This window comes from Balaenoptera physalus (genome assembly GCF_965194825.1).
Source record: "Balaenoptera physalus genome assembly, chromosome: 2".
In the NCBI taxonomy this organism is placed as follows: domain Eukaryota; kingdom Metazoa; phylum Chordata; class Mammalia; order Artiodactyla; family Balaenopteridae; genus Balaenoptera; species Balaenoptera physalus.
The window spans coordinates 147,988,782-148,003,515 of record NC_138883.1 but is presented as its reverse complement, the minus strand read 5'-3'; the positions used below and the strand labels follow the sequence as shown (position 1 = coordinate 148,003,515).

The following is a 14,734-nucleotide window of genomic DNA, read 5'->3' as shown; positions in this document are numbered from 1 at the left end:
AATGTTCTCAGGTTTTCCCCTAGAACATCTGTGGTTTCACTTTTCCCATTTAAATCTTTGACCCATTCAGAACTTAGCCTGGTTTAAGGTGTGAAGCATGGACCGGTTGTTACCTAGTTGTCCTAAGACATTTTTGGACACTGCTCCTCTGCCTTGCCTTAGGTGTCACTGCTTTCTGCTACACAGTTCCTATGATCTTAGAATCTGGTCCAGGCATTTCCGCTGTGCTCCACTGCTGGTCAGCAGCTTGTGCAACGGCATGTTTTATCTGGTGGTCCAGTCCCCCCACCTCATTCTTCTTCTTCAGCATTTTTCTGGCTGTTTCTGTTGGTTTATTTTTCTGAATGAATTTTAGGATCAAGTTATCCTATTCCAAAACAAAGCAAGGCAAAGCAACAACCAAAAACGTCTACTATTAAGAATACACCTGCATCCATTGTACAAACGTGGAGACACATCTGCAGAAGGCGGATTTTCTCGTTTAACCCATGCCCCCAGGCTGTGTGTAGCAGTCTCCAGCCAGGTGCCGCCTCCCTTCATGTCCTGCCAGCCCTGGCATGTGCGAGAGTACACAGGAGCGTGTGATGAGCCACACGCGGGCACCACAGCAGCGGTGGAGGAGAGCACCCAGGGCAGGGGCAAGGCCAGGGCCAGGCTGTTTCAGCGGAGATGAGTACGCTCCCAGGAGCCCCACCAGCGAGAACAGCATATCTGCTCTGAGCACCTGTGTGTTCTCCCACTTAACCCTCACAGTTACCGTGCGATGCGGCCATGACAAAGGAGTAGGCGCGCAGGAGTCTGGGAGGGGCAGGCGCTGCCCCCTGCAGGGGCTGCTTCCATGCAGAAATCGCCTCTTCTGCTGCCTGCTGAGTCCTGGGGTGAGGGGGACCCCACTGAGTGGCAGCTCTCTTTCCTGGGCCTCACCTCCCTCACCTGTACAATGGTGGGTAAGAGCTTGCAGCCTGGACTTCCCAGGAGACGGGGCATCTGTGTGTCAGCTCCATGTGGGTCTGTAAACCACCAGCAGAGTAGCCAAATGGCCTCCTAAAGAAAATAGGAAAGTCAGCCTACCCCTCAGAGGACAGGCCTTTCTGCTGACCCCAAGGCTGCCAGCTTGGCTTTCCTTAGAGGCTGGTGGTTGATCGGCCCCAGTGGTTGGCCATCTGCCGAGATGCCTCAGAGTGGGAGGGAGAGCGGGCCTCCCAGGAGTGAAGAACGTGGCCGTTTTGAGGTTGGGAGCTGGAAGCAGCCCTATGCTGGCGACCACAGATTGGAGCTATCTATTGATGAATGACAGGCCTCTTGCTAGCAGCGAGTAGCTGGGGCCTGGGAGCCCGGGAGCAGCTGTTTCTCTGTGGAGGCCTCTCCCCGTGCCACCCTCTGACTCTCTGGACCAGCCCTGCCTCTCACCATCACCCCCCCAGACACACACCTGCACGGATGCCTTGTGCTCACTGAGTTCTGCTCTTGCAGGCCTGGGTACCCCTGCACCATCTGCTTTTCTGTCCCGGGGCCCCTGGTCAGAGATGCCTCTCCTCCCTTCTCCCTTCCACGGAGGGAAGCTCAGCCAGGCTTCCCCGAGCCCGGGCCAGTAGAGCCCGGCACTCACTGCCCAGAAGGGGCCCTGTTCTGCAGATGCTGCTCTGGTCCTGGCTCAGGGCACACACACACCCCAACTCCCCGCCCCTGACTGCCCACCAGAGGCTCACACACAGCAAAGAGCCACGATGGTCTTTTTTGTAGGTGCTGTTGGGGCCAGCACCTCCCTTCACCCTGTGGAGGCTGGCAGTTTGGCCGAGGCTGGATGGGGCGAGGGAGGTCACGGGGAACACGCCCTTGACGGAGGGCGAGCAGGAGGCGGTCTGAGCCGGAGCATGCGCACTAGTGAGCCCAGCTGCACCTGCGGGGGGCGGGCCTGGGGCGGGGCCAAGGGGGAGGGGCTCCGCGAGGAGCCTCTTGTGGCTTCTCGGAGAGAACATACTGTTCCCGCCCAGGCCTGCGGCTTGGGCAAGAGTGTGGGACGCCCTGTTCCCTGATAAGATGAGGCAACTGCTCTCAGCCGCCTCGCAGGGTGCCAGGGAACATTTATGTAACCCCCGCCCTGCGTGCCCCCGGCCCGCCCCCACGACCCGCTACCTGCGTGCTCCCGCCCCCAACTATCCACCTCCCGCCACTGTCTACCCCCAGGCCGGGCCCCCCAGCTCCTCCCCACACTGCGCCCCCAACGGCCAGCACCAGCAGGTCCTCGGCCTGCCCCCACCGTTACCCACACCCCTCAGTCCTGGCTCCTTGGGGCCTAGCACCCGCTAGCGGGTTCCCACCCTCCAGCCCCTGGGTCCCCAGGGCCGCCCACAGTGACCCTGGCCCTCCCTCCTCCCTGTGCATCCAGCCCCCTTCCTCCTTCCCTCACTAGGCCCTCTCGCCATCCTGTCCCACTGCCCCCTCCGCCCACACACCTGCCGCCCTCCTGGCTTCTGAAGGGGGGGGCGGGCAGAGCGAGCTGAAGTGCGCCCACCCCAGGCTTGGGCTCCAGGGAGGCTGCAGGAGGCCTGGGCTTCCTTCAGGGGTCTGGGGTCTGGGTCCGGTCTCCCTTCCAGAGGACCAGGGTCCCTTGTGCGCTGGGCCTAGCGCCCTCCGGTGGCAGCCCCGCGGTACCGCTGCTGTCTGCCGGTCACATCCCAGGAGGAGGCAGGTGCGGAACTGGAGCCTGGCCAGGAGGAGGCTCGGCTTTGTTTGGTGCACGGGTGCACGCCCCGCCGGTCCCGGACCTGCTGGCCCCTGCCCTGCTCTGGGTGCAACCCCCCCTCCCCTAGCTCAGCTCAGCCACGTGCCACCTGGGGTCAGTCCCTGAGCGGCAGTGGCGGTTTTCAAAGTGAGGCCCAGAGACACCTGCAGGTACTCCAGACCCTTCCAGGGGGCGATAAGGTCAGAACTATTTTCATAACAATAGCATTATTTGTCCTTTATTGTCTCAAAAGAATACAGTGGAATGTTTCAGAGGCTGCGTGATGTGTGATGACATCATCCCTCTGACCGCTACTGGAATGTGTGCTTGAGTTTAAATGGTTTTGTTTTAATTTCTGTGATAAATGTCAATGGACATAACCCAGGTGAACAAAATCTCCCCGGGTTCCTTACTAAAAGGGTGAGCAGTGCTGCTGTGGAGGTCTCTTGGTCTCTGTCCCCCTGTACCGGCTGCCTTTGCCCCATCCGTTCACAGTTCTCCCGCTGCTCCTGGTCAGCCTCCCGGGTGCCGCTTGAATGTCACCACCCAGAGGCCAGCCAAGCGAGACCCGGTGCTGCTCCTCGCCAGCCTGAATCATAACTTCTGAATGGTTTATCCGTCTATCTGTGGACCAGCTTATTGGCCACCTGGAACGGGCTGACAGAAGAATAGAGGACGGGCCAGGGAGAGCCCTGTCTGTCGACATCACACCCACGTTCCCAGGGTTGGGCATTGCCTTTGTGCTCCATAAAAGTGTTGTGCTGCTGATGCCCCAGTAGGCCAAGGGCTGCGTGCCGGCCGAGTAGCGATGCTGGGCTTTCCCCACCTTCTGCCACCAGGCTGCCTGGCACCAACATCCCATCCTGTTGGATGCTGCCTTTCGCTGCTGCCCTGGGGTCATGCATCCCATCTCTCATTATATACATCTAACATGCCTCCCGGGGTTGCAGCAGAAGGACCCTGAAAAGGACAAGCCTCCCAGTGAGGACACAGGGTTTATCAGGAAGCAAGGCTGAGTGTGGCTTTGGGTTGGTTCTGTGCCCAGCACCCCCAACCCCTGCCCCTCCCGGCAGGCCCAAATCTGAGGAGACCTAGTTGACAAGAATAATAGATAAGAGCAAAAATAACATCTCGGGAGTAAGCACTGGGCCTGTACCAGGCACAGTGCCAAGGGCTGGTTGTGTGCAACCCTGTAGAATCCCCACGTGGACCCCACTGTGAGGATGGGGCACTGTGTTCATTTCCTGTGGCTTTTGTAACCAATTAACCACAAACTGGGTGGCTTAGAACAACAGAAGTATGCTCTCTCACTGTTCTGGAGCGCAGAAGTGTGAAGTCAAAGTGTTGGCAGCGTTAGTTCCCTCTCCCAGTGTCTGGTGGCTGCCCCAGACTCCGAGTCCCCTGGCTTATGGGTACATCACTCCCTGGAGTCCTTTCCCCTTTTCTTCTAATGTTTGTGATCTCATCTCATGATCCCTACCTTAATTGCATCTGCAAAGACCTTTTTCCCAAATAAGGTCATATTGACAGGTTCCAGGGGTCAGGACTTGGATGTATCTTTGGTGGGGCCACTATTTACCCCCCTGCAGGGCAGTGAGGCCTATGTCTGAGGCCACGCATCAGTACACCGTGGAGAGAGGAGCTGAGCCTCATCTGTTGGACCTGGTGCACCAAAGTCTTGAGTGCAGCGCCGGTCACGTGAAAGGACACCACTCTATTTCGTGCTGGACCTTTCCAAGCACTTAAATGATAACTGTGCACTGTAAATCTCCTAGGGTGGGATTAGTGTGCGGCACCTCTGAAACTTTGTATTGATTCTTTCCCCCCCCAGAACCGATTAACAGTTTTAAAATTCTAACTTTTCTTTAAATATGGTTTGGTGTTGGGCTAGGTATTTAAAGAATTATTTTTCAGCATTCCTTTTTATTGTTATCAAAAACATAAATGCATATGATTTGTCTAAACGACACATAACACAAAAGAGTTTGCAGCAGCAAAAAAATCCTCTTCCCAATCCAGCCTTATTCTCTAGAGATCAATACTGCTCTGATTTTAGCTGTCTTGGTGGTTACTGCCATAAATAAAACTGTATGATTTTATTACTTTTTTTCATTTTATCAACTTTAGATGCCATCCGTTATCTCCCTACCCTGAAATTTAAGGAATTACCTCATTCCTACCTCTCCCCCACCTCCTCCTGAATTGATGGTTATATGATTGTTTTTAATTCTTTTGTTGATTATTCTTATAGCTTTTAACCTCATTTAGAGATTTCCTTTGACTGAACATGTGTGTATTCCTACCTTTCCCTTAAACCCACATTCTCTCCTGGGGCCACGAATCAGTGGTATGGGCTTTGTCTATAAGTTGGATTCTAAACACTGACAAATAGTGCTAGGGTTCACATGATCACGACTGTGTGAAGATTGCTTCCGTATGCCAGGGCCTGTGTTGGGAACTGCATTCCCTTCTGCCACCTCATGGGGTTGTTGTGAAGGATAAATAATACACAAAAAGCCTCTAAAACAGTGTTTGGCTCGGAGCTCTTCCTTCATTGCTCATAATCATGTGGCATTTTAGTTTGCTTCTAATTTAGACAATTTTCTTACATGTCTTCTATTTTTCCTGGAGTTACTAATTGCCTCTCTTTTTTCTCTTTAACCAAAGAATAGTATGTGCCTTGCCCGTGTCCTGAAATGTATTCAGCCTCTTGATCATACTCTATGGCACATGGAACTCCCTTTCTTCTTGTAACCCTCCCTCTGTGATTCCTGGCCCACAGCTCCAGTGGCCCACCAAGTCTCCCTCACTCTTGTCCTGGGATGACCCTTCATTGTTCACTTACCTCCCTGGCCTCTCAGTTTTTTCTTATTTTTGCTAGAGTGTGCAAGGTAAACTTGGGAGGCTGTGTTTCTCTGTCATCTAGCAGCTAGTGTAACTTACTAGAAGTCTGGTGTGTGTCCCAGCCTTGTTCCCTCCGGGGCCTCCTGCTTCTCCCCTTTCTCTCCAGTAAGTTTTGGGATCTCCTCTTCCTACCTAGTGTTCTGACACTGCAGATATTCTCACAGCATGAGCCTTTACTCACTCCCCCGGCCCACCTCTGTGCTAATAACACTTTCCATGTTAGTTTCCTGTCTCCTTTTTTTACTCTGACAGATACTGTTCTATTGTTTCTTTGGTAATTTCCTCTTCTCCATTTTTTTTGTTCTTTTCCTCAGCGTCTTCTGTTAGTTAGATGTTGTACCCACAGGATTGATTCCCTGTGACGCTGAACTTCTAGCTCTTACTGTTAGTAACAGATGGGAAGTGATGGTTTGCTCTCTTGCTTGATTGTGAAACCACCCCGCCCCACCCTGCCCGCCCCCCACCCCATAACAGAAAATCAATAAGGAGAGCAAACAGCCACACACAGCTCTCAGCTTCAGCATTGCTAGGAGACAGAGAACACTGCGGCATTCACATATTTTCTAGAGCTGTTTTTTTGTTCTCTTTTTCTGGGATATTTCCTTGAGTATGTTTCCAGCTTTTCTATGGAATTTTTGTTTGGGCAGCAATACTCCCAACTTCTAAACACTATTTTTTGTTCTCTGAACTTCCTTTTTATTCTGTTTGCTTTATGCATAAAATTTTATCTGAAATTTCTTTGAGAATGCTGATTAGAATTTTTAGCTTAATATTCTCTTCTGTTTCCCAGCTTTACTCTTTTTTCCTCTGGAGTCAGTGGTTTTGTTGCTCTTGGCCTTTCCCTTTCATGCCACTGGTTTTCCTTGGATATCTGGCCATCTTTGGGTGTCTGTTTATATTTAAGGTTGATGGGCTCATTTGGAGTGGGCGGTGTAGATTTCCTCTGCTGAGCACTGGTGGACCAGCTTCAAGGGCTGGCTCTCAGCTTCAGGGCCAGAGTCCGGGAGGGAGGGGGAGAAACGGGGCAAGAAAGTGTACTGTGTGGCCACCCCCAGTGCCAGAGGGCTGCATTCTGGGGTGCTAGAACCCCCTGCTGGTTCTCCCTGTGCAATTGATGTCTTTTGTGTGTGTGCGTGGTTCAGAGTTTGCCTGGGTAAAGGCTGGCCTGCCCCTTGCCCTGAGCAGGGGATGGGAGGGAGGGGCGAGGTCCTGACTGTAGCCAGCCTTCCTTACCGTATCCCTCTTCTAGGTGTCACCCCGCAGTCTCCTCCTCTGCTGCCTGTTGGCCATGTTGGAACATCTCTGAGAGGAGGAGCAGCAGACTCTAGTTGGAGCCTGTTGTGGTAAACAGACATACGGGTCATAGACTCTCAGGCCCTGGAAATAGTCCATCCTGACCCATTCATGTTACAGATGAGGAGACTGTGGACCATCTGAATGGTAGCTGGGCGCTGGCGTCAGCAAATTGTCTGCAGGCCCTGCAGGGCTTGGGGGCTCTGGAGTAGGGCTCCTGCTGGGGCCAGGGTGGTGTGGCCAAACTTGCAGGCCTGCGAGCTCTCCCTGATCCCTCCACCCTCTCCTCCTAGCTCCCCTTCTTAGAGCCCAGGGACCGGCCTGTGCTCCCCGCCACCGCCTAGGGACAGCTGACCCTGCAGAGGTGCTGCGTGGCACGCCGTGCCGGGTACTTGAGGGGGCCGCAGCACCTGGCATGCTGCCATTTCCTCCCGGGAGATGTCTGCTTACATCCACCCTGCGGACAGGAGGGCGCTGGTGCCCACACCTGTACCCTGAAGGATTTGTCGCCGAGGCTGGTGGAGACAGGGCACCGAGGGAGGTGCGCAGGGAGGGAGGGGCAGGCTTGGGGTGTGGGCTGTAACTGACCCTCCCTCTGCCGTGTCGCCCACAGGGGAGCGCCCCTTCGCCTGCAGCTGGCAGGACTGCAACAAGAAGTTCGCGCGCTCTGACGAGCTGGCGCGGCACTACCGCACGCACACGGGCGAGAAGAAGTTCAGCTGCCCCATCTGCGACAAGCGCTTCATGCGCAGCGACCACCTGACCAAGCACGCGCGCCGCCACGCCAACTTCCACCCAGGGATGCTGCAGCGGCGCGGCGGGGGCTCGCGGACCGGCTCGCTCAGCGACTACAGCCGCTCGGACGCCAGCAGCCCCACCATCAGCCCGGCCAGCTCGCCCTGAGCGCCTGCGGCGGGGCGGGGTGGGGCGGGGCCTGCGGCAAGCCACGCCCCATCCTTACCACGCCCACCCTAGGCCCCACCCAGCCCCGCGGCCCCTCCTCCTTACCACAGCCATGAGCAGATGCTCTCACTTCCTCCCGTGATTCCGTGTCGTTTCCTTTTGTAATCAGAAGAGGGAACTTTATGAAGTCAATGACAACAAAAAAACGATTTTCTTCACCTCAGGTGTCAAATTTGTAAAAAAACAACGAAAAAATTCCAAAAAACACCATCCACGATTGCACAAGAGACATACCCACGAAGGTGATTCAGCGGTGTTGAACCCCCCCTTTCTCAGGGATGGACATGTTCCACGAGGTCAGTGAGGACACCCCCTTCCTGCCGCCTTACTCTGTACATAGATTTGCACTCTGGAATTTCCTTTTGGGTTTGGGCACACATTGGGGGCAAAGCAGTGCAGGTGGAGCTCAGCGCAGGCGGCGGATAGGCCGGTTGGTTAGTTTGGAGCCGTGGTCACCGACCTTGTGCTTCCAGGGCAGACCCCTAAGCAGGGCCCGCGGCTCCCTCTTCCTGCCCCCTTCCCAGCTTCAGCCTCGCCCCAGCTGGCAGTGGGCTCAGAATGCAGACGGCTCAGAGGGATGCCTTAAGCCGTGATGGGTAAGGGGAGCACTCCCCAGGGAGACTGTAGGGGTCCTCGCCTCCGGGACCCTGCCCAGGTCCCCCTCGGAGCGCTGGAAGCAGAGATGCAAACCCGTGTTGGGCAGCAGGCCGCACCATCTGATGTCCACATGGCCAGGGCCCCCGCCCGCTGCTGTGTCCCTGCAGAAGGCCCCAGGACCTTCCACTATTACACCACGTTCTCTGACTGGCCTCCTACAAGGGTGTCCGAAGGTGTCATTGGTGCGTCCAGTTCCCACGTTCTCCCCGACCGGCCCTGCTCTTGGGATGCCTTTGTTTGACACGATGGGTAAAGCAGGGCCACCCGGCCAGACGCTCTGTGTATGTGGCTTGCTGTGGCCACGCTCGGCACTTCACAGAGACTGTTCCATAGCAAGAGACCGGAACATTGTGACTTGGAACTTTGTGGGGTGGCGAGGCGGATGTCATGGGAAATGCAGTCGGAGAACGTGCATTCTCTTTCCTCCCTGGGGAGCACTGGACGGAAGTTGTGGGAAACGCTTTTGTCAGACCCACCGTGTCCCCAGCTCAGAATTAGCGAACCCTCAGCTTCTCCATGAGCCCTGTGTCCCCTGGACTCCTCCCTTCCCCTCCTCTTTTTCCCCTCCTACCTGGGAGGCCCTGGCCCACCCCCGGCCTGTGGGGCACTAGGGTGCAGGGCCCCCACCGCCAGCCTTCCCGTGCTGACGGGGGCGGGCAGAGAGCCGGGGACGTCTCTCCCGGAGCTCTGACATGGGCAGGTGGGTCAGGCCGGGCTCCAGCGCGCTCCTCAGCGGAGAGCTGAAGCCACCACCTGCCCAGTCACTTCCCTTCCCTTCCACCAGGGAGTCGGGGCCTGTAAATACAAGTCCCCAGGACAGTGTGTGTGAGTGTGTGTGTGTGTTGGGGCAGGGGGTGTGGGTTTGGGAAGGACTTGGGGTATCTTGCAGAGACCTCTGTTCATTGCGATGAGGAGGAATGATCCTTGGGACCTCAGAGGGCCGTAGAGGGGCTTCCCTGAGCCCAGAGTGCCTTGGTTGTGGTCATCCTGCTTCCACCCCCAGCCAATCACGGCGAGGGATGCAGCACAGAGGAACCCCGGAGACCCAGGCCCAGCTGGTGCTCGTAGCCCCTGGGCGGCTCCAGAGCAGATGGGCACCCTCTGTCCCTAGCAGCCAGGGGCAGGCTGTCTGCAGCGCTCCGGGTGCCCATTTCTAACTCTGATGTGTGTCAGCTGGGATCAGCCAGTGGTGTGGTGGTGGCTTCTGAGTAGCATGGTAGCTCCCGAGCTGGGCGGGAGCATTGCTCTTGCTATGGGTGGGAACCAGGCGGGAATGGCGGGTGAGGGGGGTGGCCCCACCCTGGCTCTCTTTGGGCTGTGTGACAGCCCTGCTCGCGTTTGGTCCAGGAGAGAGAACGGGACATGCTGGCCACCTGGACGGAGCTGCGCCCTGAGCACCTGGGGTGAGAGGTCTTCACGCCCGGTTCCAAAGTGAGGCCCGGAAGGGCCCTCGGAGGTCCCTCCCAAAGTTGTTTCTGGGTGGGGCAGAGAAAGCCACACTCCGAATACACTTCATGTCTCAGGAACTCACATTCCAGGTTCAGGAATTTTATTCCAAAGTCCTTTGGTGTGCTCGCCACGCACGGGTCCCTGAAGGCAGGGAGAAGGAGCCGCGTGCCCCGAGGGGCCAGGCTTCTTGTGACCTGCCTGCAGCATCGCGGAGGAAGAAGGGTTTCCGACCCCCCTGCTCTCTGCATATAGGAAGGGGGCAAAAGGACTCTAAACCCAGTCATCTTGGAATAAAAGAAGAGTGGTTTGTTTTAGAGGCGGGGTGGGGGGTTGGGGGAGGGAGAGCGGGCGTTTGCTGTTTCCAAAGAGAGCACTTAATTTAATGTTTCCTCTAAGTGACCCAGGGCTGTTCCGTCTGATAGATGGAAGGGTGACATTGCCTTAAAACAGAAATATGCAGGCGTTGGCTATTTTCGGCAGGTGAGTGTGTCTTCGTTCCCAAAGTAGTTCTCGTCTAATGGCAGGGTGCGGTCCTTCTGAAGCGGGCCTGGTGGGAAGGTGGGCCGCTGCTCTTCTGCTTCAGGGCACCTGGAGGGAACTCCCGCCCGGCAGCCCCAAGCACTCGGCCTGGGGTTCCAGCCAGCAGGCAACCTGACTCATCTGGGGCTAAAATTCATCTCACTTGAAGGGTGGGAGAAATCCATGAATCTCAGGCTAAGTTCGAATGGGCTCTTGCTAGCATCTCATCATCACAACACGTGGAGCGCATGTGGAAGAGAAGAGGGTGGCAGGCCCCGAAAGGCCGCACTCACTCAGGACCCCCCCCCCCCCGGAAAGCAGTTACACGGTGGGTGACCCCGCTGAACAGCCTGCATTTTTTTCTAAGATGTAGAATGTCTTCCCGGCCTGGGTCTGTTTCAGGGTCTTTCATTTTTCTGGTTTATGGCCATGCTTGCTGGCTTCAGTGTGACTGAGGAACCCTCAGGACTCCTAGAAACAGTAGTGAAAACTCAAACCTTTCTTTTGTGGCCAACTCCAGTGCTTGCAAGGCCAAGGGGGCAGAGATCTCAAAACAAAGGTTGCCTGAGTGAAGGGAGAGTTCCCCTCCAAAAAGGCCTACAAGTGATCCTGGACTCAACCAGGGGGCTGGTGTTCAGCCCATGTTCCAAACAAGGAAGCCCTCTTTGCGTCAGCCATATTAGGGTTATCAGCTCCCCATACACCTACCCTATTCTACAGCCATCGGGAAAAACGCAGCCCCTTCCACAAAGGACCCTGGGGTCCTCTCCTGTTGGGTGCTATGTAGGAATGGCCAGTGATGCCCTTGATGGGAATGTGGTCCTGGAGGTGCCCTACCTACATCCTGCTGCACCCCACCCACGGCTCTCGGGGTGCACGATGACCCCCCTTTATTCTGAGGCCACGCATCCGGGCAGGTGCAGGATTCGCCAGGGTGCAGCCTCCAGGTGCAAACTTCAGCAGCACTGGGGTCCCCAGACCTCCCCATGCCCTGGGTCACAGCTCAGACCAGGGAAGGTGATTTGGAGGTGGGGACAGACAGCTGGGCCACGGGTGGCCCCCAGCCCTCTTTTGGGGACACGCAGACAGGGCTGGTGGCTTTCTGGGTTCCAAGTGAAGTGCGGCAGAAGCGGGGTCTCTAAGTCTCCTCCCCCCCAGCCCAGTGTCTCCAGAAGACTGGCCGCTTTTCTTGCCAGAAGCAGGTGCTAAGGTGGCTGCCAGCATCAAAGCACGCCCCAGGGACTCGCCCCTAGAGCTCAGCAGACGAGAGGGCCACCGAACAGGGAAGCGTGATCTGAGCAATAGCGTCCCCTCATTTCTTAATTCCCGGTTTCGGCTCTGTTTACAAGGCTACCTGATGTTTTTGACTTCTGACAGCTTTCACTTTTTTTTTAAACCCTTTTTCCAAAGTCATTTAAAGACTGAGTGCTGGAAGGTTTGAAGGGCCTGATATATCTGTCACGTTGCAGCCAGTAAGAAATGCTTTGCAGGTCACCCACATCTTTCTGTCCAAAGATTCCACGTGCGATTCTGGTGACCGTATTTTCCAAAGCTAAAATCAAGGGTGTGGGCTGACACTTTTTGAATTCAGGATCACCCTGGGAAAAGCCAGGTCCTGTAACTGATTTTCCCGATTTCTGAGGCTGAGTTTCAAAGGTTTGTCCCAGACACATCCCAGAGAATTTTGTACCAGAATTTGGATGCACAATTCAGCTTACTACTGATTAATGCCTGAACACCGTTTAGGGAGAGGCCCTTCCCCCACCTGCTACTCTGTCTCTCATCAGAAGAGTTGGATTTGGTGGGAGGCGTGAGCCCGGGGCCACACTTGGTTTCTACTGACCCCCATCGAGGTATTGGACTTGCAGTGTTCCCCTGACCCCACCCAGCCTCTCCCCTTCTCATGCAGCTTTAAAACCTTACTCCTTTTATTTAAAGATGAACAGGATGGGAGAAAGTGGCTTCCCCTGCCCCGCGCATCATGCATTCCCTGTGGGGGACACAGGATGCATGGGGGGCAGCAGGGCCGCATAAGCAGCTTTCTCTCAGGGCTCGGGATGTCTTCCTAGTGACATGGCGACAGGCTGCTGCACGTGCTCGTTTGGAAACCAAGCTGAATGCCTGCCCGGCAACCACAGGTCTGGGTGAAGGCCGTCTCTCCCACGCAACCCAGGGACGCCTGTCCCAGGCCAGACTCCTCCCTCCGCAGCCTGCCTCCCATGGAGCAGGGGGCCACTAACCAGTGTGGCTCAGACACCCGGGGGGAGGCGTCCATTCCTGGGTCAGGGTGCCTGTCTGGGTGTGTGGGTGGGAGGCTTTGCTCCCTCGCCTCACCTTGGAGAGTCCCTTGTGCCAAGTGCCGAGGACCCTGAGGGCTGGAGGCTTCGCTCTCCCGAGCAGCTGTGGGTTGTCGGGCGCGGGCCGCTGTGGCTCCCACGGGGCCGGGAATTGCTGTGTGCGTGGGCTGGGTGCACGCCGGGTCTCTGCCGCCCCCGGACTCTGCACAAAGGGCCCCTCCTCCTCCCAAAGCCATTGATGGAGCTTCTCTGGAATTGTTTGCCAAAATCCCAAGGTAGAATCCAAGGGTCCAAGACCATTTCCATCGAGCACGTGTTTTCCTTTTCCATAGGAACTTTTGTTGTTGTTTTTTTTAACCAGCACCACACCATGCTTCCGAAGGCCATGTTTCGTCTTTCCTGGATCACTACAGTGAAGTATTACAGTTGTGCAGTTCCCAATCTGGCCTTGGCTTGCTCGGATAAAACTTTGTATGTATTTTGTAAGGCATAGATTCTATATTGTAATGATGTCCTATGCAAAAAGAAAAAAATTAACTAAATTGTAAATTTTATTGTTTTAACGTGTATGCATGTTTAGTGACGTTTACATTTTGAAATAAAATTTATGATTCATTATTTTATTTGCCAGAGCTGGTCCTTTGATGGGCATGCCTTGGAGAGGCTCTGGGAGGGGAGGGAACTGAAATGACCCAGCTCAAGCAGTTGGACGTAGTTGGCTGAGGGGCGGACACCAGCCTGGAACTGGCAGGCCTTAACACGGGGAGAGGGAGAAGGCTTTGCAGGGGGTGAGTGCTCTTCTGGCCATCTACTCCCCCGGGGCCCTCGGCTCATCACATTCCCCCTCCCACCCCACAGAAAGCTCAGCCTCAATCCCCAGGAGCGCTGAAAAGAAAGGCAGGTTCCCGTGCAGGGCATAGCGCTTGTCCCGAAAATGCCCTATATGCAGCTCACCTAGGTCCCCCAGGTCAGCCTTAGAGACTGACCCCGAACTGCTCTGCCACGGGGGCCAGCCTGGCACTGTGGAGACAGGGCCAGGGGTCCCCGGGATCTGGGGGGAGGGACAGCATCTGTTGATGCCAGAGCCCACTTAAATCTCCCGTGGTCATGAACTGCCCCAGCCGCTCTCCGAAGCAGGGCCTTTCCAAGACGGGCAGGGCAGGGAGAGGGCCTGGACCACGGCTGTGCTTCCGCCCCACGGTCGCAGCCCTACCAGGCACAGACCCAGGACTGTGAGTCTTATCACCTCTTCTTCATACATAGGCTACATGAAAACCATGAAGAAATGTAAAATAGCAACAACGGAAGGCCTTGCAGTGGACGAAACATGCTTTTTCCTAAAGCTCCATCCACACCGGCAGGCGTTTCCTGATGAGAGCTTGTTTTCTTCGTTACAGACAAGGAGGAGGGGTGGGAAGGGAATGGCCCCTGGCACACACTGAACTGTCAGGGAAACAAGCACCCGTTTTCAAACAAAAGTCTTTCTGGTGCCGAGACGTGTGGAGCCAGCCCGGTCTTGGTGGGAGCGTGTTCCCAGGACGGCCGTGATTGCACCTTCTTGGAGACGGTTCCTGGTTGCTCAGAACTCCCCGGACAGCAGCACGCGAGACGGAGCCACTTCCATAAATAATTGTGTGCTGAGAGCCCAAAAGCTTCAAAAACATTGATGGGAAAGAGTAGGCATCAGTCCTGATGTCACAGCAAAAGTTTGAAAGAGGTCGAGGGCTCTGCTGGGGTTCCTTTCCAAAAGATGGGGGTGGTGCTTGGCGTTCAGGAAGCCTCCATTTCAGGAACCTGGGATCCCTAGAGACCCAGAGAGGCCCCCAGTGGTGTAGAAGGAAGAAAATAAACAATAGGTTTTCCCGGTGCTTGAAAAGCAGATTTACTCGTGCATGTCCACAAACAGAGCACGTAAGCAGTGTGGGGG

General features: G+C 55.6%; 1 protein-coding gene across 2 annotated transcripts in view; it reads left to right on the top strand.

Annotated features, from left to right (window-relative positions):
* KLF13 (KLF transcription factor 13) overlaps positions 1-13,425 on the top strand; it is a 46,183-nt gene extending 32,758 nt beyond the window's left edge. The window contains exons 2-3 of one of the 2 annotated variants that reach the window (XR_014260320.1): positions 7,536-8,181; positions 13,169-13,425. Coding sequence is in view for 1 of the 2 variants with exons in the window: in XM_082448873.1 (XP_082304999.1) it covers positions 7,536-7,825 (290 nt within the window). In the remaining variant the exon portion in view is untranslated. Of the gene's footprint in view, positions 1-7,535 lie in introns of both variants that reach the window. The other variant, XM_082448873.1, reaches the window with a different exon arrangement.
* The last annotated feature ends 1,309 nt before the right edge of the window (positions 13,426-14,734 follow it).